The sequence below is a fragment of the Saccostrea echinata genome, unplaced genomic scaffold, assembly GCF_033153115.1.
Source record: "Saccostrea echinata isolate AGI-Se365-2 ecotype Australia unplaced genomic scaffold, CSIRO_AGI_Sech_v1 ptg000018l, whole genome shotgun sequence".
Lineage (NCBI taxonomy): Eukaryota > Metazoa > Mollusca > Bivalvia > Ostreida > Ostreidae > Saccostrea > Saccostrea echinata.
In genome coordinates this window covers 5,033,270-5,055,724 of record NW_026889767.1, presented here as the reverse complement: position 1 = coordinate 5,055,724, position 22,455 = coordinate 5,033,270, and the positions used below count along the sequence as shown (strand labels likewise).

The 22,455-nt window shown below is 31.2% G+C and overlaps 1 protein-coding gene across 1 annotated transcript; it reads right to left on the bottom strand.

Moving 5' to 3' along the window:
* Positions 1 to 14,877: 14,877 nt before the first annotated feature.
* Positions 14,878 to 17,567, bottom strand: LOC133189462 (uncharacterized). The gene is made up of 7 exons (XM_061324832.1): positions 17,562 to 17,567; positions 16,717 to 16,834; positions 16,470 to 16,573; positions 16,186 to 16,260; positions 15,951 to 16,070; positions 15,375 to 15,506; positions 14,878 to 15,063 (listed from the first exon to the last, which is right to left on the bottom strand). The coding sequence occupies exons 1-7, from the start codon at positions 17,565 to 17,567 to the stop codon at positions 14,878 to 14,880; spliced, it is 741 nt and encodes a 246-aa protein (XP_061180816.1).
* Between the last annotated feature and the right edge of the window lie 4,888 nt (positions 17,568 to 22,455).

Here is a 22,455-nt window from a genome sequence, read left to right as displayed (position 1 = left end):
TCCTTTTTGTTGGCCTTATTTATTATATTTCATTTAAAGGGAAAGGTCAATCATTTTTACCTGAAGATAATCCTTAGTGGTTCTGCAATTTAAAATGTTAATAGCAGAACGGATGAGGAGTAAGCTTTGATCAGAAAAGCTCACTGGAACCTTTGGTTAAGATGAGCTAATAAATAACACAACACGCACAATTTGACACGTTATGGTTGTCTCTAAAAGGTGTTAAATTACAAAAAGTAACATGAAAAGCAAAATATTGACCTTCGTCTGTGAAAGAAAAACAAATGCTCTGTACAAACCTTTTGAATGTCCGTGATTTGATTTTGGTCCTTCCTCGGGCGGTTGATCATTGTACATTTCATATTTTTTTTTACTGTTTTATCCTAAACATAATCACCATATTAGTCAAAAACAACCAAATGAAAATAGTTCAATTTTACAAAAAAATATGTAAATATAAGGACATTAATTTTATACATAAATTAATTTGGTTATTATTTATTCATTGTTCGCGTATTGGTCTATTTGAAAAAAAAATACATGTTATGCACATTTACTCCATTTTTAACGCTTTTACCATAAAAAACAAATACGCTCTTACAATTTTAACTCCAAACTGAGCTATACTAATGGAATTTGAAAATGGTTGATCATATGTAACCAAGTTACACTCAAAAGAGGTATACTAGTATAATTAAAACACATCTTAATGTATAACAGACTGCCATAAAGAAACAGCTAAATTTTAATGGCAATTAAATTGAGTACATTTATAGTAATAAAAAAAGTCAAATCACTTACATATGTTAAAATGCAAAATCAGCTTTAAACATCATCATTATCATATTCACCTCGCTATATAAAGGCAAAAGTGTTTCAAACAAAGGATTTTCTGATGTACTTTTGATGTGCCATTTTCTCTCAGAAAACCAGGGTGATGATTCATCCATGTAGAAGTACTCTGAACCATTTTTGTTGAAACTTTTTGATAAGGCTGGCACTTTATACACAATAAACCTGTAGGGAAAGTGTATATATTAGTTAATATAATGTTTTTGTATCTGATATCCAATTTGCATTGCACAATTAGTAAACATTAATTAGACGGCATTTTCAAAACATATTTATTTATGAAATTGCATTTTCATAATTTTGTACTAGTATTTTCCATTTGTAAAAATAAAAATTATATTTTTTTTGTTTAAGACTGCTCAAAAATTTGAAAAACTTACGGGGAGTATTCGAAAAACATTTAGATAGTTCGTTCATTCTCCTGACTATTTTTTTTTTTTTTTTTTTTTTTTTTTTTTTTTTTTTTTGATAAAGACAATTTATATGTTTGACAAACAATAAACATACCTTAGAAATATTTTCTTTTTTCTTTGAAATAGTATATTAGTGTTAATGTATGGATGGTAGGGGTACCCGGTGGAAGTAACTGAATTGGATATTGAACATCTGTATTGAGTTATAAATCTTTGTTGACCCAGAGTATGTGGTAAAATTAAAATTGAAATGTCAATTTTAGATTAAATTTAGACGTTGTATGACAGCAATATAAATATAGACGTCGAGACAGAGGAGCGAGCATAAATTTTATTTTAGAGCTGCAAACTCCTGTTAAGACTAAGTTCCCCATGAGCAAGGCTATATTTCCCAATGCAAAGCTGGGTGAATAGGCGTGCCAAAGGGAACTGGATTAATGCTGATGATATTCTTAACTGTTTTATAATACCGATTCGAAAATTACATTACATAACTTGTAATTTTAATTTTTTTTTATATTGTGCAATTATAGTTTATCGATTATCCAACATGTAGATAAAATAGAATGAATAAATTAAATAGAAAGACAGTGAATTTGAATGGAATCTTGCTTTCTGTTTGTTGTTGTTTAACGTCCCTCCCGGGAATTTTTTACACATATGGAGATACCACCACTTGCCAGTGTAGGGTTGCATATTAAGACCTATACTCGACTCTCGGGGCCATTGAAGAGTGAGGAATCTTTTTCGTGCCAGCACCTACTGCGACACGGGAACTCTGTTAATACTATCTCATCCGGTGGACCAGTCTCCACGTCCGGCAGCGGGATTCGAACCCGCGACGTTAGGATGAACTTCTTTATCCGCGACTCTAGTGCAAACTACCTAACCACTGCGCCACACGGGCGACAAATAGAAAATAGCCTAAAGGATACATTCACGTATCTGCGAGCAATATTCTATTTATCATATATGTAATATATCTGTTAAAAGATAGCATTTTCCGCCTGTTCAAAATTGCTTCTACCACGTTGATCTCTCAATAACAAATTACTCATTTTCCTTTTAAATTTCATCCCGCCTCTTTATAACTAAGCTGCATCATGAAAATTCTTGTTTTAAATTGGAACATATCGGACCTTTTTTTATATGATTAAAGAAATTGCTAGTTGTTCCGGATAGGTGTTCAGTTCATAAAAGTGACACCTTTTTGCAGGGATTTAGTTACGTTTCAGTGTACAAAAAAAAATAAACCCTGGGGTAGCTTAAAAATGACGTTGCAAAAATTTCTGAGGAGTGCTCCACAAAAATGTTGAAACTTTATCTTTTCATGGAACTTATTTAATGATCCTATTGACTAGAAAATTTTTAAAAATTGTATTTCTTTAAATGTTGAATGGTAGATAATTTGACTACTTTACTTCAGGTCTTTTTTTTCATGTTTCGATAGATTTTGTTTTAAATCATTGACTGCGCAAATTAGAAAAATACGTTATCTTAAAAAAACTTACCAGTCAACAGTTTTGTTAGAAAGAGACCTGCATGTTATCAAACAGGAACATAGGCCACCAAATCCGGAAATGATTTGGAGAATAAATATAAAGTTATTATTGTAGATATGTAGCGCCATAACTAAAAGTCAAAATCATTTTTAAAAAAAAACATTATTTTCCTCTTATTTATATAATTGTGTACAAAAGACCTTATCTGTCATCTAGAGACTGCATCGTGTTTCATATGACATTACGGAAGTTTAAGAGGAAAATATGCCGTAACACCACATGGAGTTTAGTTTAGCGTTTATTATATCCAAGTCCCAGATCATTGCTTTATTTTGAAAGTTTATTTTATTAGAGAAAGAAATAATCTTAGTTGAAGTCAAGGCTAAATCTTAAGGGTTTTTTTTTCTTGATTGGTCACAGGTTGGCAGTGCTAAAAAAACATTTTTCATTCACAACGGCATAATACAAAACCACGAAATGGATTTGCGCAGTAGTTTGCTTTACTTTAGAATAAATGGTTTTATTTTTTATTGATTACGTTTACTTGATAAGAAATAAATAATACATTTTTTTAAATGTACATGTTGTGTAAAGTGAAACTCAAAGCATAACATAAATCACAGAGTTGATTTCTTTGTTTCTTTTTCCTTCTTCACATCATGTTATCTTAAATCTTTTTGTCAAGATACATTTATGAAGATGCAAACATTCAAGAGATCTGTACTGGGTCTATTAAGGTATATGTGATATCTGTGTGTTTAGCTGGCAAAATACATATGAAAACAGCTCAGAGTAGTAAATTTGAAATTTCACTATTTACAAGTAATGATTTTCTAAGTGTTAAAGTATAACAATTATCATGAATACACAGGGATTTTTTTTAGAAGATAGTTATAATTCCCCCCGATAGCTGACAATAGTCCTCAATATGAAGATGAATGACCATAATCAATCTAAGACGTCAATTGAAATAATACAAATTTGGAGCAGAGCAAACAAGGACCTCTAAAACATCAGAGGTGGAATTAGGTGCCATGGAGGAGTAAACATCCTCTGCCGACCGGTAACACTCGTCGTGTACATGTATATGTTCTTATCAATATATGACAGTTCTTAATTTTCTTGTTGTTTTACTTTCTCCTATTTGGGATAGTAACCTATCCTCTTCCTGAGTAAATGATTTTAAAAGAATTTCAAGTTGTTTTTTTTAAAGATTTTTAGACTTTTTAGATTGATTAAAAGGTAAATATATAACAACTATAGTGTTCTGGGTCTTTTCATCTTTCAATTGCGAAATGTTCCTTATTCGAACAATAGAATCCCTATAAACGATAGGAAATCTTGTCAGCTCTTAAATTAGGTCTGATCTTAAAGCATGTCATATTCCTATTTGACCTACCTTCAATTTCTTTGTGCCATGATTTCTTTATGAATTAATGGATGACGCATACACCGAATTCTGATTGGTCGAAAGCGCTTTATTTTGATAGATAGTAACTTTAATTAGTTAATGTTGGTAACAGTCTCAGTGTTTTGTTTCATACTTTTTATCATTACCCAGCTCAGGATAGGTTAGGTGTAAATGGAATCTATCACAAAATACGAGATATGAATGTTTCATCTTCTATGGTAGATTTTGACAATCATACTTTCTTATGGAATAATATATTTGTTCTTGATTTGTCAAATGACGATGAACAACAGCATTTAAAACATATGATTGTGTTCTATATCGGCGTGATTTTCTCTTAGAGTTATTCCTGTACGTGTCAGAAGATAGAACAAGCAACAGTTCAAAACTGAGTGCATATCTATAATTTCATTTAGGTCAGTGCAACAATTATTATATAAACTATTTTGGAAAAAATAAACAGTCTTATTAAGGAAGACTTTTTTAATAATTATATGGACATTCAAGGTGCACGTATGCATCTTGAAAGCCCATTGACATATGCATATGTCAATTTAAAGCAATATTCAATAAACATACCGCAAACAAATTTAGATTATTTTTAAAAATTTCTTTTAATTATAATATAATTAAGAAACTTTAAATGTGTAAAATATATAAAAATAGAATAATGAAAGTGTTCTCAAAAACTTTACAGTAACAAAACTTTATATATTATCAGAAGATTAAAAAAATTATATTAAACTATAAAGTTCCTTTTCGCTTTTCTCACCAACTTATGCGGCTTGGGCAAGTATGAACTTCAAGGTGTTCATTAAACAGCTACACCTCTTTAGGGAGAGCATTTGAAGCTTGAAATGACCATCATTATATTCATTTTTTGTTCTGGAACGTTATACTAGATGTCCTATGTTCCAACCACTGAACCTTTCAATTGTTTATTACAACTGGCCATCCAAAGAAATAGAGTAGAGAAACAATTTTCCAATGAAAATGCATTATTATTATTATTTTTTTTTTGTATGAGATCATAAACATGACTTATTTCTGCACTATTACCTAATCTTGATCAAATTTGATAACATCGTGTCATATTGACCTGTTGATAAGTACAATTGTCGATGTGAAAGACATTTCTTTACGATGTTTCTGCACAATCTTACTTGTAAGTTGATTTAGAATACAATATTATACGGAGTGTGTGAATACTTTTAACTGTAACAAAGTAACAGACTGAATTATTTGTCTTGTACATTTACGTACGTGTATACTCAATATGTTAATTTAATTTTTTCCCCTTTAAATAGGTATGATCTTCCTACAATTATTTTTGTCAAACGAAGGTAAGGAACGTAAAATTTATAGCGGTTCTCTATTTTGATTTACACATCTGGCATATGATGCTTAAATAACTTAATAACTTTGAAATGCTGTGAGTGTGATGATACAAATTGTTGGCCTGTACCTGTCGTCATAGACGATAATATACACCTTACCTCACTTTATATACAACGACTTCTATTGTCGCCAGCGACAATATGTGTCTATCCTCATAGCATATATTGTCACCACATATTTAGGGTTCCTAACGGGCTGTTTTGTTAATGTAATGGTGTATAAATCACACAAACTTGTCACGTATACGTAGTCATACTTTATACAGCCCGTTATCGCTCAATTGTCAGAGTCTCTCAGTCTACTGATATCCGTGAACTTACACCAAAAAATATATATTTAAATTAGTATTTATGTCTTCAGATTTCATGACACTGCATGTTCACTTAAAACGATCGATTTTTTTAATACACCATTGCCATTTTCAGTGATAATAAATACGGATCATTCATATAATACTAGTATCCAAACTAGGCTGTTGTACCGTGAATGTTTTTGCAACGATAAATGTTTCTTACATTATGAAGTACTTTTTCCCTAATTCTCAATTTCTATAGCACAAAATTGTTCCACATGGTAGAAAAGGGGTGTTAATTAAGGTAATAAAAAGATCTTTAAATAAATATAGTGACTCTAAGCGTGTTGAATCTCTAAAACATTTTTGAAATTTTAATTTACTTAAACTGTTTAGAAAATGTAATCGATTGTGACGACAATCCAGACTATTGAGACGTATCTGAAACAACGCTGCGTGAAAGCGTCTGCATAGGTCATCTAGATTGGGCCTCGTAAAAGTCTTTAACCACCTTGCTGAATTGTAAATTTAAAAGGGGGAAACAACTTCAGAAAATTATATATTAGACATATACTTAACGTGCATGTTTTGTTTGTTTGTATGTTGTTTAACGTCCCTCTCGAGAATTTTTCACTCATATGGAGACGCCACCAACTGCCGTTGGAGAGCTGCAAATTTTGTCCTATGCTCGGCACTTACGGCCATTCTTAACGTGCATGTATATTACTTGACAAGTTTATTAACTTTCTTTAGATGAGATACCAAAAAAAATCTAGACAGACAGTAGAACAAAGAATGTTAAGAGCATTTCGCATTAATGCATATTTGAAATGTAAATTTACAATGACAGATAATTTAACTTTTTCCCAGGAAATATCATATGCAGTTATTGTTCTGGACTTGAATATGACATCAAAAACTGCGTCTTCGGTATACAATGTGAAGATAATGAGGTAAATTATATATATATATATATATATATATATATATATATATATATATATATATATATATATATATAAAACTTCCTAGTCCATCACACAAAATAACTTTTATTGATTTTTAGGGGTTATATATAGTTTAACTTCTATGTGGCCAGTTAACCTTGGGGAGCGTAATCATACATATGAATTCGCTGAAATTAAACACGATCTAGTTTTATTTTCATTCGACATCCTGTAAAAACAGTTATAATGCATTTTTGTACATTGGTTAATTCAAAGCAAAATTAATTTTTAGCTTTCGTACATGCATTAGTGAAAATTGTGAAACCGTAACCATTATAATAATCCCAATGTAATATCCTTCTACGCAATCAATGCTTTATACTGAGAGCAATTTAAGAATTCTTGTTAAAAGAACACCAAATACAAAGAAATATTTGTCCATTCTATATCAAGTGTGTGTAATTGAGTCAAAATAATGATTTTTTTTACTCAATAACACACACTTGATACAGGATGGACATATTTCTTTGTATTTGGTGTTCTTTTAACAAGAATTCTTAAAATGCTCTCAATATAAATCATTGATTGCGTAGAAAGATATTACTTTGGGGTAAAAAGAATAAATAATGATCTGTAAAGATAAAGGATGTGTCATCTTTTTTATGCATTAAGATAGACCACAATGAGAATTAGAACAAGAAAATACATTTCAAATTCTGCAATTTACAATTTCGAAATACATGTGTACCAAATCTTACATTAAATGATTTCTTCTTCAATTTTCTCTCTTTTTTTATTTTTATTTTTTAATTTTTTTCTTCTTGGAAATATTTTAAATTGTATATCTTGAATTACTTATAGAACTGTCCTCAGAGTCCGACATTAGTTCAGAGATGTCGATGTCATTTGTTACTGTAATTTATAAAGTATAACACGTTCTTGCTTTTAAGGCCTAGCAAATACATTATAAGTCAAATCAATCAAGAAACTGTGAATAATTATTTCAGAATATAAATATATTCGGTTAGAAAGGGATTCTGCATGTGTATTTTGAGAGAGAGAAAAAAGTAAACATATTTCTTTTAGGGTTTAAGATAGGGGCTTTTTGTTAATTTTTTTTTTTTTTTTTTTTTTTTTTTTTTTTTGTACAAGCTAATATGCTCAATACTGACTAATTACATTGTTAAGATTTTGGTGCCTGATATAACGTGATTTTGCTAAATATTGAGTGTGCTTATTTATGTAGTACATTTACCGTCTGTGTCTATTTTACAGATATGCTATACATCCATCGAAAGGAACGACACAGGTGATTATTTGCACCTAACGGAAGAAAGATTTATATTACGCCTTGGCTCCACAGGTTGTGCAACAATAGATGTAAGTAAAAGACATTTAATGTTCAATATTAGCTTAGGTTACATCTAATATTTTATTGACTAAATAGATTTAAAAATGCAATTCTTTAGATAGGTATAATGAAATATGAAGATAACGAATAGTACAGGGTGTCCCAAAATATATTATACCATTTGGAATACCTACCACAAACACATCCCTTGGCCAATTTCTTTGATATATGTCTCTCAAAATATTTGAATAAGTACAATTTTTAGCAACAAACTACTCCCAAAAAAATTCTCACACTTATGAAATTGCAATATTACAAATTTACATCAAACTTTTGCAAAAAACTGCAATTTCAATCAAAATGGATTATAAAAAGAGCTAGCTACCCTCATTTTGAAACTGTAATTATCAATTCTAGTCTTAAGTTACTGATGATAATCCCAAACCAGAATCCTTGACATATATAAAAGGTTTACCTCTGATGAAAATCTAGAAGTTACTACCGAGACAGGCGCTGTTGTCTCAAGAATTTTGTGCAACGTCTAGACATTATCATTACACAGATAGAACGTCATTTTGAGGGCAGCATTTAAAAACCATGGCATTTTTCAAAGTGAACTGATTTTGTTTTCTTTTTAATGACTGTCAAATTATGTGAATAAAATTGGACAGTATATGCAATGTTTATCATGCATTTGTTGTAATTCAGTATTCATTTCATTAGGTTTTACAGAATCTTGAAATGGTATCATATATTCTGGGACACCCTGTATAATCAAGCTCAGACGTCCACTGAAACAAATCGGGTGCAGAGCAAACACTGACCCCTAAAAGAACCAGAGGTGGGATCAGGTGCCATGAAGGAGTAAGCATTCCTCGTCAACCGGTCATACCCGCCGTGTGCTCCTTGTCATGATCGGGTACACTGGAAAATCTGTAGACAATTAAGTGTGTAAACAATTGTCATACAATTAGTATGAAAAACTTCAGTCAGAATTCGACTTAATGATAGAATGTATTTGCTGACAGTTCATTATATCGACCATTGAGCTTGCGAAATGTTGACTTCAAACGGGAGCGTTGATTTCCTTGATTCATCAACTTGTTTGTCAGTAACTTGTCTCCTTTTTAAAATTTGTTGGTACGTAGAGCATGCTTTTGCGTATCGAATTGACTGGGAGACATAAACCCTATACCTAGGTGATATGGGTATATTCCTACACAAGTAAGGGAAGTTGACGATAAAAAGTTGAAGTCCTGACGTTTATTATAAAGTTTTTGGTTGGGTTAATATAAACGTCTTTTTTAGTAAAATATCTAAATATGAAAATAGATGTGTCAGACTCTATGGTATCTTTCAAGTTCAGTGGGATATATCGAGTCGACATATGAATGGAAGTAACTACTGTTAATTGATAATACGTCGTCGATATATCATGGTTCTTTCATCTCATGTACAAGTTTTTAATTAAGTTCTGTTTCATATGAATATAGAAATAGGTCTGCTTAGAAAGAGATGCAATTGGTACCCATGGGAATTCCGACAGATTGTTGGAAGACTTGATATCGCGATTGGTGCTTCTCGCCAAATTACAGATTAAAAACAAATCGCTTGTATTTAGAAATCAATATTTTTGCACATATTTTGTTTTATCAAATTGCAATTACAATAATATTTTCCATAGAATTGCAATAATCAAACCTACAATTCCTCTGATGGTTGTTACCAATGCTGCTCATCTGAAGATTGCAATAAACATCTGTGTAGATCAGAAGGTTTGTATACATATCTTATTTTGCTTGCAAATATTTCGTGCTACATAATATTGAATGCTTTTCCCATACTGTAAACAGGAAACGCTACTGTAGATTCTTAAAAGTACGCGAGGAATAATTATCGCGTAATTTCGCGAGAAGCACCACTCGCGAAAAAAATTTACTCGCTTTTATTTTTATGATACTGAAATCCATATAAAAACTCTTGATCAACCGTCCACTCGCGAATCATTGTTCTCCCGATTTGACGTCAAAGAGCCATTTCGCTGTATTAAGTACTCGCCGCGAAAAATAAGGAATCTACAGTATTTCAAGCGTATGCATTGTGCAATACGGAAGTAGGATTAACAATTTGATGTTTCCACAGTTAAGATACATCAAAAGTGTAACAATTTCAAATGATTAGATATATTTCCTAAACTTAGTATTCTGTTGATGGAATTTTCATGATTAAAGTGAATTTACCCAATCTCTGAGCAGAGTGAAAGAAAGGAAAGCTTGCCTCGTAATTTCTGTCCTACAAGGGAATTAGATTTCATATCAATCTGAAGAAATATGAATTTTGTCCCTATTTTTATCTTTTTACAGTAGAATTCACTGGGAAAAAAACATATATTTCTTTAAATATTTTCACTGTGAAAATATCTTTTGGAAAAGTATCACATTTACAATACAATGTATTTCACAGTTGATATTCAGTTTGTCGCCTATTCAGATAACCCCAGGAAGAGAGAAGGACCTCTTTGTTTGAACTGTTTGCACGTGTCAGACCCGACTCTTTGTGACACAATTACACGCTGCAATTATGACGAGGTCTGTGATTTTGGAATTCTTTCCAGTAACATTTAAAAATAAGATAAAAATTGAATATTGTTGTCATTTATATCTTGAGGTTTTTCTTGACTCATTCAGCATTTTCAATACCATTGCATTCACAGAGAAGAAAACGTACATTTCTATAACATGTTTTTTGTGGACCATGTTTAATGTAGAATAAATGTAAAAATTGAATATAACGAACAGTGGTCGATCTCAAAAAAAATCCATAAACAATACAAATATGTAAAAGATGGCTTAAAACACGGACCCCTGGAAAATTCAGAGTTGAGATCAGGTGCCAACGAGGAATTAAGTAAGACACAAGGGTTAAGTTCAGGGTTACACTAGGAGAACAAACTGAGATATGCACTCTTTCATCTTTAAAGGGAGCTGTACATCTCTTACAAGCTGTCTTTGAAGATGCTTTTTTAATAAAATTGTTGGTTAAGTAAGGATTATTCATTTTAGTGTCGGGTCTAAAATTCTAACGAAACAAGGAAGAATTTTATAAAGAAAAAGATTTCAGTGAACAATTTGAGCTCAAAAGAAAATTCTTGAGGTAAAAGCAAACGGTTGTTCACTCAGTTAATTGAAAATAAGAAATGATGGTAAAAGGCCGTCAAAGCTCTTCTAAGGGGACTCATCATGTTTTACACTTTACGATAACAATCTAGCTTCCCGCGCCTGGCGCCATGTAAATTCTTAGATGTTTTCGCTCATATGGAGATGCCACCACTTGCCGGTGGAGAGCTGCAAATTTTGTCCTATCCTCAGCACTCAGGGCCATTGAACAGTGAGGGGTCTTTTTTTCATGCTAGCACCTACTGCGACACGGGACTCCGGTTTATACGTCCCACAGTGGGATTCGAACCCGCGACGTAAGAAGCAACTCCTAAATCTGCGACTCTAGAACAGACGCTCTTACCACTGCGCCCGGCGGTTGACCAATGCTAAGATGTACCCTCGCCAAAACCCCAGCATAAAAATAAAGAACTTCACTTATCTTTCACTGTGAACAAACAACTTCTGCTTTGAAATATTTCTAGCAGCCAATAATTTTTTATTCAAGTTTTTCCAGATTTTATTTCTGAAGATTTAATTTTTTAAAGTATATTAAGGTACATTAAAAAAAAATTATATATTAGTTTGACTTTGCTTAGGTTTGTCATATGTCAGTCAGAAAAAAACATGGAGGCCATGTTTACGACATGAAATGTACTAGAAGATCGGTAAGTCCTTGTATTATTTTGTTATGAAATAATCGAAAAAGAATGTTATTATCCTTAAATTGACAATATTAACAAGAGTGAAGTACTTAATTATTTATTGATCCATGCAATTTCTTTTTTAGAATAAATCAAGGTATCTGTTTCTTTTAGGAATGTGGTAATGGAATCACAAACATATTTGGTAGAAGAGCTACGAATAGATGTGAAGAATGTTGTGATTCGGATTATTGCAGTTACAGCTGTGAGAAAAAAATTTTAACAAAAAAAATATTTTATTCTTAATTACTTGTCAAGATAAACAAAAACTTTTAAGGATGTCTGTTCCTCAGCAAGGAACAATAACTTTTAGAATTACATGTATTATTTATTTGAAAAAGCCGCAAAAGTTTTCTTTTTTAAGAAAATTAAATTTTACGTGGATCAATTTTCATTTTAAATGATAGGTGCTCTTTATAGAGGGACAAAAGAGACGGTTTATGAAGAAATCAAGTTTTCTCTTTAAAACTCACCTTATGTATATATTCATATGTTGTTTTTATTTGTTTTTTTTTTAACATGAAGCGAAATGAGAAGTCGTCTGTAAAGTTTTTAAATGATATCACACGCTTTTTTTTAAAAATTACGAGGGGTGAGGAAAAGTTCTCGAACTATACCTTATCTACATCAACACAATAAAAATAATGAAATTTGGCATATATAAAGTCATAAACATGATCATTAAATAGCATGTGTTAAGTAATATTTTGTTCCATAATTATAACGTCACTATCAGAAAATGACGTCGATATGTAGATGTTTTGTGACAAAAAGGTTAAATCAGTCGTAATCGAGCAATCGGTTGTAAACTTTAACGTAAATCTTAGAAAACCCTTTGCAGTAATATATATTAACTTGTACAAGGTTTATGAAGGCAACGGACTTGCCACAAGTTCAGTTACTAATTGGATGTACAGTAAACATCTTTTATAACGTATCTCAACCTATTGTTTTACTGAAGAAAGAGAGATGGTTAAAATGAAGTTCGTTCTGGGTGCCCAGTGAAAATAAGTTGGGAAAGTAATGTGTTTTTAGTTGAACAATTTATGATTAAATCTTCAAGTCACAATTGAAAAAAAAAATAGTTGAATATCTTAACAATAAAATAGCTGTTGATCCCTTAATATAACAGTTACTTTAGTCTCTTAACACATCAAATATGATAAAGAGAAAGCACCAATACTAAAACTAAGTTAGATACAGAAAAGTCGGGTTGTGATGCACACCATGCTTATATACTGGGAAAAGATATCCTAATCCAACTGTCCTATTGCCGAGATTTGGCAACTTGTGACAAATGAATAATTCTTGTTTTTAAAATTAACCTGCGTGGTAAGAAATATAAGACTCGGGAAAATCTTGGGCTGTTGTTAACAGTATGCTTTGTAACATGTTACGTGACTACTTGGAACAAGTGTTTCAAGCACGGACAAAGCGATGGCATATGTGCATTAAAACAGGAGGGGACTATTTGAAAAACACTAAAACCTAACTTTATTTTTTACACAAGTTATTCAATTAGTTTGCAAACTTTTTGATCAACCCTCGTATGTGTATAAAAAATATAACTAAACAAAAGAAGATTCCATTTATAAGATAAGAGATTACATGTACTTTTTATCATCCTGATGTACTGAAACACTCCTAATTTATTAAACCCAAACAATCTATAAAAAAACAGCAGGCTCTTTTTTCAGTATGCAGTGGCGTGAAAAGGAAAGTTGGATTTTTTGCATCTTTAAGGGGAGATAGTCAGCCAGGAATTGTCCGTTTTGACAATATAATAACCAATGTTGGAAAAGCTTACAATAAAAGCACGGGTCTTTTTACCTCTCCTGTGGATGGTGTGTATGTATTTTCGTGGACAATAGATACTAACGAGACACTTTTAGCTAAACTTTTTCTAAATGACCGACCACAGAAAAGAATGGAAAAGAGTTATTCCACAGCGTTTGCTATATACAACCTTACTACTGGTGATACTGTCCATATTGCCCTCCTGAAAGGACGAGCAGGGAAAACATTTTCTTTATTCTCTGGGTGGCTTTATGATTCCTCAGGTAAATCTTCATTTATATTTGATTGAGTTGTTTTATTTGTTTGTTTATTGTTTAACGTCCGTCTAGAGAATTTTTCACTCATATGGAGACGCCACCACTTGCCGGTGGAGGGCTACAAATTTTGACCTATACTAGGCACTCAGGGCCATTGAGCAGTGAGGGATCTTTTTCGTGCCAGCACCTACACAGGTAAAATTGCAACGTATGTTAAACATATGTTAAACATACGTTTTACATATGTTTTGAAACATACGTTAAACATGAAAAACGAACAACATATGCCTAACATATGTTTGAAAACATATGTAAAACGTATGTTTAACATATGTTTTTATCACCATGAATGAACATGTGTTTCATAATACACATGTTGAACATAAGTTATACCAGGTACTACGGTTTCTGGATTTTAATACATTGTTGCATTTATTTCCTCTTCTTTCCTGGGAAATGTATTTTTTTACCCATCAAAATATTTCATCTTTTGCTTATAATGTGCAGGGCACCAAGTTTGACGTGTATTTCAACAATATCTTTTAAATGATTTAAATGATAACAGAACACAACATTGTTATCAAGTCTTATTTATTATTCTACATTTTTGCTACATTTTTTCATCTATCATTAACTAATGAGTGTAGAGTTGGCAGCATCTAAAATCAATAAAAATGTATTTATATATTTTGAAATTGGCATTGTGTAATTATGCAATTTAATAAAATCTTGCTTTATTTTTTAAAAATACCGGTATAATATGAAGTAATGAATTGTATTGTGACATTCCAGAGTAACTCATAAATATCTATTTGTATCAGGAAAAACCAAACTTTGACTGTTGAGGAACTTGTTTCGTCTTCTGCCATCAAGCTCCTCCATCTTTAACCATTTATCCTCAGTTTGGCCGCGGTGCTCTTGAATGTATGTTTTGAAATCATTCCAGAAATGGCTTTCTTGCTGGGTCTGGTTCTGGGTCTGATTCTGGTTTGTATAGACAAATATTTTTGTCTATACAAGAAAGTTCTCTGAAAGTGTTGATATGAAAACGGAAATCACCAATGGCCTATATTGTGTAGATAACTTGTGTATTATAAAACAATCTTCATGCATACCAATAAATCTACCAAATATTTAAGATGGAAAAAATGCTGCATCATGCGAGTTTTGATGCTGTGATGAATAATTCTTGTTTTTCAAAATCTTTACATGACAATCATGACGTACAAATTTTGAGTAACAAGAATTTAAATTTTGTAAAGGATACCAGTACTTATCTTTATACATGTACTTACAAACAGTGAGGCATTTCGGCGTCTCTCAGTGGAGCAAATATCCTCTCCTGATCTGCAGAATGGACTGTAGACTACCCTACAGAACTCTGCCAATTTCAAACTTCTGAGGTCCACTTTTCCCTTCTGTACAAGCTGTAATCATTATACATTACATGTATTATACATATGAGAGTATGAATGAAATAAAAATTTTGAGGTTAATTATTACGCACGATAACCCCCATTGTTAAAGTTATGCCAGTTAGAATCAATTTTTAACCCTTTGTTTGAATTCTAATACTTTTATAATGAAGGAATGATATCTCATTTTTTTCTTTAAGAAAACTGAACTGAAAACTTCATCTTCTAAAGAGAACACTGAATGTTGTATTTGTGAAAATATAGTTGATGTATGTCAACAATATCTACCGATCAAAATTAAGTTCCATTTTGTCATCGATCTGATAATTAAATATCTAATTTTCCAAGAGCTTCACAATTCCTTACTGATAAGGAGCATGTAAGGAATGCAGAACAACAAAAATGTACCCTTGTCTAATTGCATTGGAATAAAGTTTTCATTTATAGAAAACTTACATTCCTTCTGAATTGGTTTCTGAATTCTGTGAATTTCAGCATAGAAAACGAGTTGACTTTTTTCAATGCATCAATATCCGAGGATCTGCCATCCCTCTGTAAGCATTTCTTCACTTCAGACTTATATAGAATGGAAAAAAAATTATTATAATTAATATTATTATTACTAGTTTATGTACTAAACAATCGTCTTTCAATTTTCTTGTAATGCAATTCTTTAGACAGCTTCTCTCACCTGGTATTCTTCATTCTGGAGATCAAGCCACATGTTTTTGGTAAACAAATGTCTCAGAAATAGATGCAGCTTCTCCTGTAAACAGAGAATTTTTAGATAAGATATTCGATGAGAATGTTCACAAAATATTTAGAATTTCTCTATTAAATTCATATCAATGAATTTATGAATTATCCATAATAATTTAATTAAATAACTGTTATGGGCATTAACACCTGAATGTATTAAACCCAACTTTGTGTGTGTGTGTGGGGGGGGGGGGGGAGGGAGGGGGGTATTATTACTTTGAATGAACATGATGCCATATGGAATGGTCTCTGTTGGACATTACTCGATAACATCTCTTTAAGTTCTGCAACTTCTGATCGTAGAGACTTTAATTCCTTCACTGTAATTTAATGTTTGAAAATTATGATGAATATATAAATGTGACTGTCGTACAAAGAATAAAAATATATCTAATATATTATGTATATTGACACAACTTTTTTTAGTTTATAATTTGTAACAATGCTATAAAAATGTACTTGCATATTTCTTTTAAGTCATTCTGTTGTCCTCTCCCTAAATCATCGTTCTGTGCACCATAGTCTTGAAAAAGATTCTGACTTTCGGATAGTTGTGTTATCTGCGAGTCTTGACTGAGTTCCTAAAATTGAATTGTAAATGTAAGTTTAATATGGAAAACATAGAGAGCGAGAGATGAAGGGGGGGGGGGTATACAAAAAGCAACGATTCTGATCATTTTATTTATTTAATTTTTTTTGTTTTTTTTACATCCCTAAACTACTGAAGAACAATATTTCTGTGCATTTAAGTTTTTAAAAGTTTTCATATTTAACTTCTTGTATGTATCATCTTATTCATTGATTTTAAATTTAATCTTAAAAAAAAAATAAAAAGATAGATGTAATTATTACATGACTTGATATATGTTTATACTGTCAATGTAAGCGTGTTGTCTTTCCACAAATATTTATTTTAAAATAAAAATTGGTGGCCATGCAAACTCATTTAAAAATAAAAAATTGTTTCAATTTCTTTCAAGAGAATTTTCAGGCTTCGGGGCCATAAAACTTAGACGAACTCACATTTGATCTCAGTCTCACTTTTCTACTATTTATTTCTTTGGTAAACGTGAGACTGAGATCAAAAGTGAGCTAGTCTAAGTTTTATGGCCCCGAGGCCAGGGCATTGAATTTCTTATTACTTTTTAATATACTTTAAATCTTGCTTCTCTAAAAAGTTTTTTTTTTTTTGTTTTGCGTTTAAAAGACAGTCTTCCCATCAATTTATCTATCATAAATGTATCTTTTTCAATTATTGTGAATTTAAATCAATAAAAAGGGGGGATAGAGTATAGAACTTTAACCTACCTCCATCCTGCAACGATACCATACGACACCGTCTGCGTCATCAAAGAACCGAAGGGAATTTTGTAAACTGCATTTTGTTGTAGAAAACTTTTTAAAAAATAACTATTTGGTCTAATTCCGATCGATTGTAAAATGAAATTAACACAAATTGATGAAAACACCGAATAAAAAAAGAAAAGCTAAGCAATAAAACTCCAAGTTTGTAACTTTTTGGCCGGATGTTACAAAGTGTTACCTTTCGCTTCTCATTGTTTACATTTTAGATCTATCAGAACTCATCGGATAAATCCAACACTTGTTTGCGAGATATCCGAGGAGTTTTGTTTATGCTATTTGAGATGGCGGCGAATTTAACAAACGCAAAGTACCTGTGCAGTTTATGTGATTACTCGAGTGGTCACCGTGGAAATTATCTTAGACATCTTCAGTCTGTATCTCATCAGAATATCTTACATTTTTATTCCGATGCAAAAAGCGATTCATGTGAAAATATTCCACTATTCACGGAAGATTCTCAAGAAGACATCGTTTTCGATGAGCTGACAAATTATACTGAACATGTGACGTTTCGAGATGACCAGCCATCGAAATGTAATCAATCTGTGTCCGTTGAGGAAAAAACTAATTTTGATCGAACAAAAGTCAAAATGGTTTCCGTTTTTATCCAAAGCAGATTTTTATCTTTATGTTCTCATGAATTCTACAACACATCCAGTGGTAAGTAAAACCATGTCTAGGCCTAGTCAATATATATATATATATATATATATATATATATATATATATATATATATATATATATATATAGTGTTCTACAGAACTTTCAACAAATGAAATTTCATCTCTCTCTCTCTCTCTCTCTCTCTCTCTCTCTCTCTCTCTCTCTCTTTCTCTCTCTCTCTCTCCAGAATATCTCATCTTCTACAATGAATGACTTGTTCTGTCAGATTTTCTTAATTAGACCTACTTGATATATATTTTTAAACATTATATTACATTTTAAGTCTTAGCATAAAATTTTCAAACTCAAAATGCATATATATTTGTCCAAAAAATAATGCATGCTTCATATTGATCTACAGATCTGTGCCAATTAAGGTAATTTTATTTGTCCTCTACATATTTTATTGAAAACCACATATAGTTAATCACTGACAAATGGTCAATTTTTGTCTAATTTCATTATTTATTTCAGTACTTAAATCATAAAATGTGTAGTTATCTTTTTCTAAAAGATCATTACATATTTAGTTTTTTAGAAAAAGATAGTTCATCACTTACCATGCTTACATCAGTTCTAAAATTCAAGATCAATGTTGACTTTATAACTCATTGTGCATATATGAACTAAATTTTCATGTCACACTTAACATGCTTAAATTACAATATTTTTTAAGTATTGATGCTGATCAGATAAAAACTAATGTTTTTATCAAATATAACAATTTCTTGGATTATCAAGAAATTTGTGGTAAAAAATCTGTCAAGAAATGTTCTCATTCCAGTGATTTAACAAAATATTGTTTTCAATGAAATATATAAGGAAAAAAAATTATCTTCACTTTTGGCACATATCTGTACAAATTCTTACACTTTTTATTATTTTTTTTTTTTGTTGTTTTCATCTTAAAACAGTGTGGAGTAGAGGATGTTCCTCCATTTTCTTCAATCAAAAGAAAATGCTTTGGTTCCTTTGATTGGAATGAGTTCCTAATTAAAGTAAATATTCAATTTATTGAAGTATTGCATGATGAAATAGAAAAATAGAGGATAACTATTTTAATACACTGTCTATCCTGTATCTCATGTATTTCTCTCTTTATCAGTGAATTTGTATCACTTATAATTTTATATTTTGTATATAGCCATGATGATGACAGTACTCCAATGTGGGCTATTAAACCATCAGCAATAGTAAAGATGGCAGTTACTCACCCTAATGTTTCCAAAAAAATCATCAGATAAATGTAAATAAATTTCTTGATATATAATAAGTAAACTAGCCATTGTAGTGAAATGAGTATTATTACAAAGTCTGTAACAAGGTGATTGATTTGCATTTATTTTAAATATACTTCATGCATGTTGTCACTCTTGTGATGACCAAAAGTCAAGAACTATATTTTGATCAATACATATTCTTCACATCTACAACTTAATGTAATATGTATATATAATAGGTATCCCAGAGTAGATTCATTAGGAGAAAAAAGTAATCCTGCGTACGGAGAGAAGTGGATAAGTGATTTAGAATTCTGTTATGCTGCAGATGAAAACACAGCTTTTTTTAAAAATGAGGTGTGCATATTTGAATCAGATGAAACTGAGCAGATGGGAATTATTTAAAGCTTTGTAGAAAATGTCAAGGTAAACAGTCTCATACTAAACTTCAAATAAAATCAAAGCGAAAAGACTGTGAAAATTAACACATCATACTTAACGAAAATGAAAACTTTGACATTCTTTGCGCAAATACATTCACATTTACATTCTATTTTATATATTGTCCATGTTCTAATTATCAGGAAAATGTAAAAGAAGCTGTTATTTCAAGTGTAGAGCCCATGCTACTTAAACCTCCATGCTGCCAAAGTGAAAAGTAAGTCCTATTTAATGTTAATTGAATTTTTACTAAAGTAATTTTAAAAAAAGCACAAACTGTTTTAAATATGCTTTGCTTGTATAACAAAAGTAAAAAACTAGAATTCATTCCTTAAAATTTATTTTTGTACTATAAAATTCATAATAAAAAAAAATTCAATAAAATGATGTTACATTGTAAAAATTTTGAATGGGACGTGAACCTGAGTAATAAGTTCTGCATTAACTTTGTACTGAGATGTAGGCAAGCTATGTAATTCAATTTAGATGATACATGTATTTTTCAGCCAATGAAGTATTGCTTTATTGTACAGTAGATTAAATTAAAAGTACCTAAATTTAGATAAATATTCTGACTATTATTTTTTTTTCTCAATAGAGCATTTCTTATATCAAGTGATAGAAAGCATTGTAAAAAGTCACAAAGCTTAAAACACAGAAAAACTTATGAAAATGAATCGTACTACACAAAAGAAAGTTCAGAGGTGGTTTCTGGACCTATCAACCAGAATGTAAGAAGCATATAATTTAAATATACTTTCGCATTCATGTCATAAATAAATTTTAAGTTTGAATATATTTTATTTTATAAATGCTATATTAAAGGTTTCTATGAAAGTTTGAACAGCTTAATACAAGATTTCTCCATGTTGTTAGTTGAACCTGTGATTGAGTTTGGGATTATTATGCAACAAGCAAAATAATATTTTTCAGCACTTTAATCTGTACTCAAGTATGAATATGCCAATTTTGACTGTTCCCGTAAACCTTTTTTTGGATGACACGTCAACTCATAGATCAAAGAAATGGCTGGCATTACATTGTATACAGATGCAACTATCAGGTACTGGTTATTTATTTAATTTCTTGCAGAGTAAAACATGCTTAAAGCGAACATGCTTAAAGTGAATTTATGCTTTTTGTGAAGTGATTTTCATTCCCCTTGGTTTTGAATAGTATTATGAACTTAACTATATAATTACTGGGACGTTTGTAACGAATTGTCTGTCCCCTGGCACTTCGTTATAAGCGTGTTTTACTGTACAGTGATTTGGTTGTAAAAGTCAGGATATTATAATAGGGAAACAGAATTTGAAACTATATAATCCATGGAATATCATAAATATTACACTGTCTTTGCTTGATAAACCTTGTCTACATTTCATTCATATTTTGGTTTATTTAGAGGTATAAGAAATTGGCAATCTATAGTCAGGGAATTCATACATCTCTGCAAGATTTAAATAAAGAAAAAGAGGATAGAAGTAAAAATCCATACCCTAGGTTCTTTGGATTTATATTTACAGGAATTCCAGTTGATGAACGGCACAAAGAAAGACATGTACATTTTGTTGGAGCATCAGAGAAAGTAGAAATACTGAAATTGGTGGAAATAGCTGTTGCCGATATAAAACAATGTCAAAGGTTATAATTATTTCTAATCTTTATTATGTTTAATGAAAACGCTAAGAAAAATTTACTGTGTTTGTCAATACTTCTCTTTCATTTCAGACATGGTGTAATTTCTTTTGATGCCCTCAACCAAGAAGAATGTATGATAAAGTGTCCTCTGGATGTTATTGTTGCAGATTATAACATGCTTTCACACTGCTGCAACCATCTTTGTGCATTTGCAGACAAATATTGTCCAAGATGCCTTGTGAGTAAAGATTTTTCTAAGTCACATATTGACTTAAATATGTGAATCATTTCATTTCATGTGGGTTATGTTACAATATGAATTGTATTTATATTTGTTCAAATCATGACCCCAGGGGTAGGGTAGTGGCACAATAGGTGATCAAAGTTTTACATAGGAACACAAAGGAAAAAATCTTTAAAAATCATCTTCTCAAGAACAGCAAAGCCATGATTGGACATATCCTCAAGTAGTATAGATTCAAGTTTGTTCAAACCATGACCCCTGGGGGTAGGGCGTGGCCACAATGGAGGATCAAAGTTTTACATATAAATATATAGGAAAATTTCTTCTTCTGAAGAACTGCAAACCATGATTAGTCATTTTGATATGGAAGCATCCTCAGGTAGTGTAGATTCAAGTTCAAATGATGACCCCTGGGATAGGGAGGAGCCACAATGGAGGATCAAATTTTTACAAAGGAATATATGGGAAAATTTTTTTTGAAAATCTTTTCAAGTACAATAAAGCCATTTGTTATATTGACATGGAAGCATCATCAGGTAGTTTAAAATTCAAGCCCCCCCCTCCCCCCCCCAGGTAATCTTTTCAATACTGAACTGATTTGTGCTTTTGCCTAGCCAATGTGCTCAG

Excerpts from the sequence above, each read along its gene's own strand:
- LOC133189462 (XM_061324832.1), bottom strand. Across the intron at positions 16,574-16,716 it reads GAATGACTTAAAAGAAATAT|TGAAGGAATTAAAGTCTCTA; the intron begins GCAAGTACATTT and ends ATTAAATTACAG. Across the intron at positions 16,071-16,185 it reads TCCAGAATGAAGAATACCAG|TCTGAAGTGAAGAAATGCTT; the intron begins GTGAGAGAAGCT and ends ATTCTATATAAG.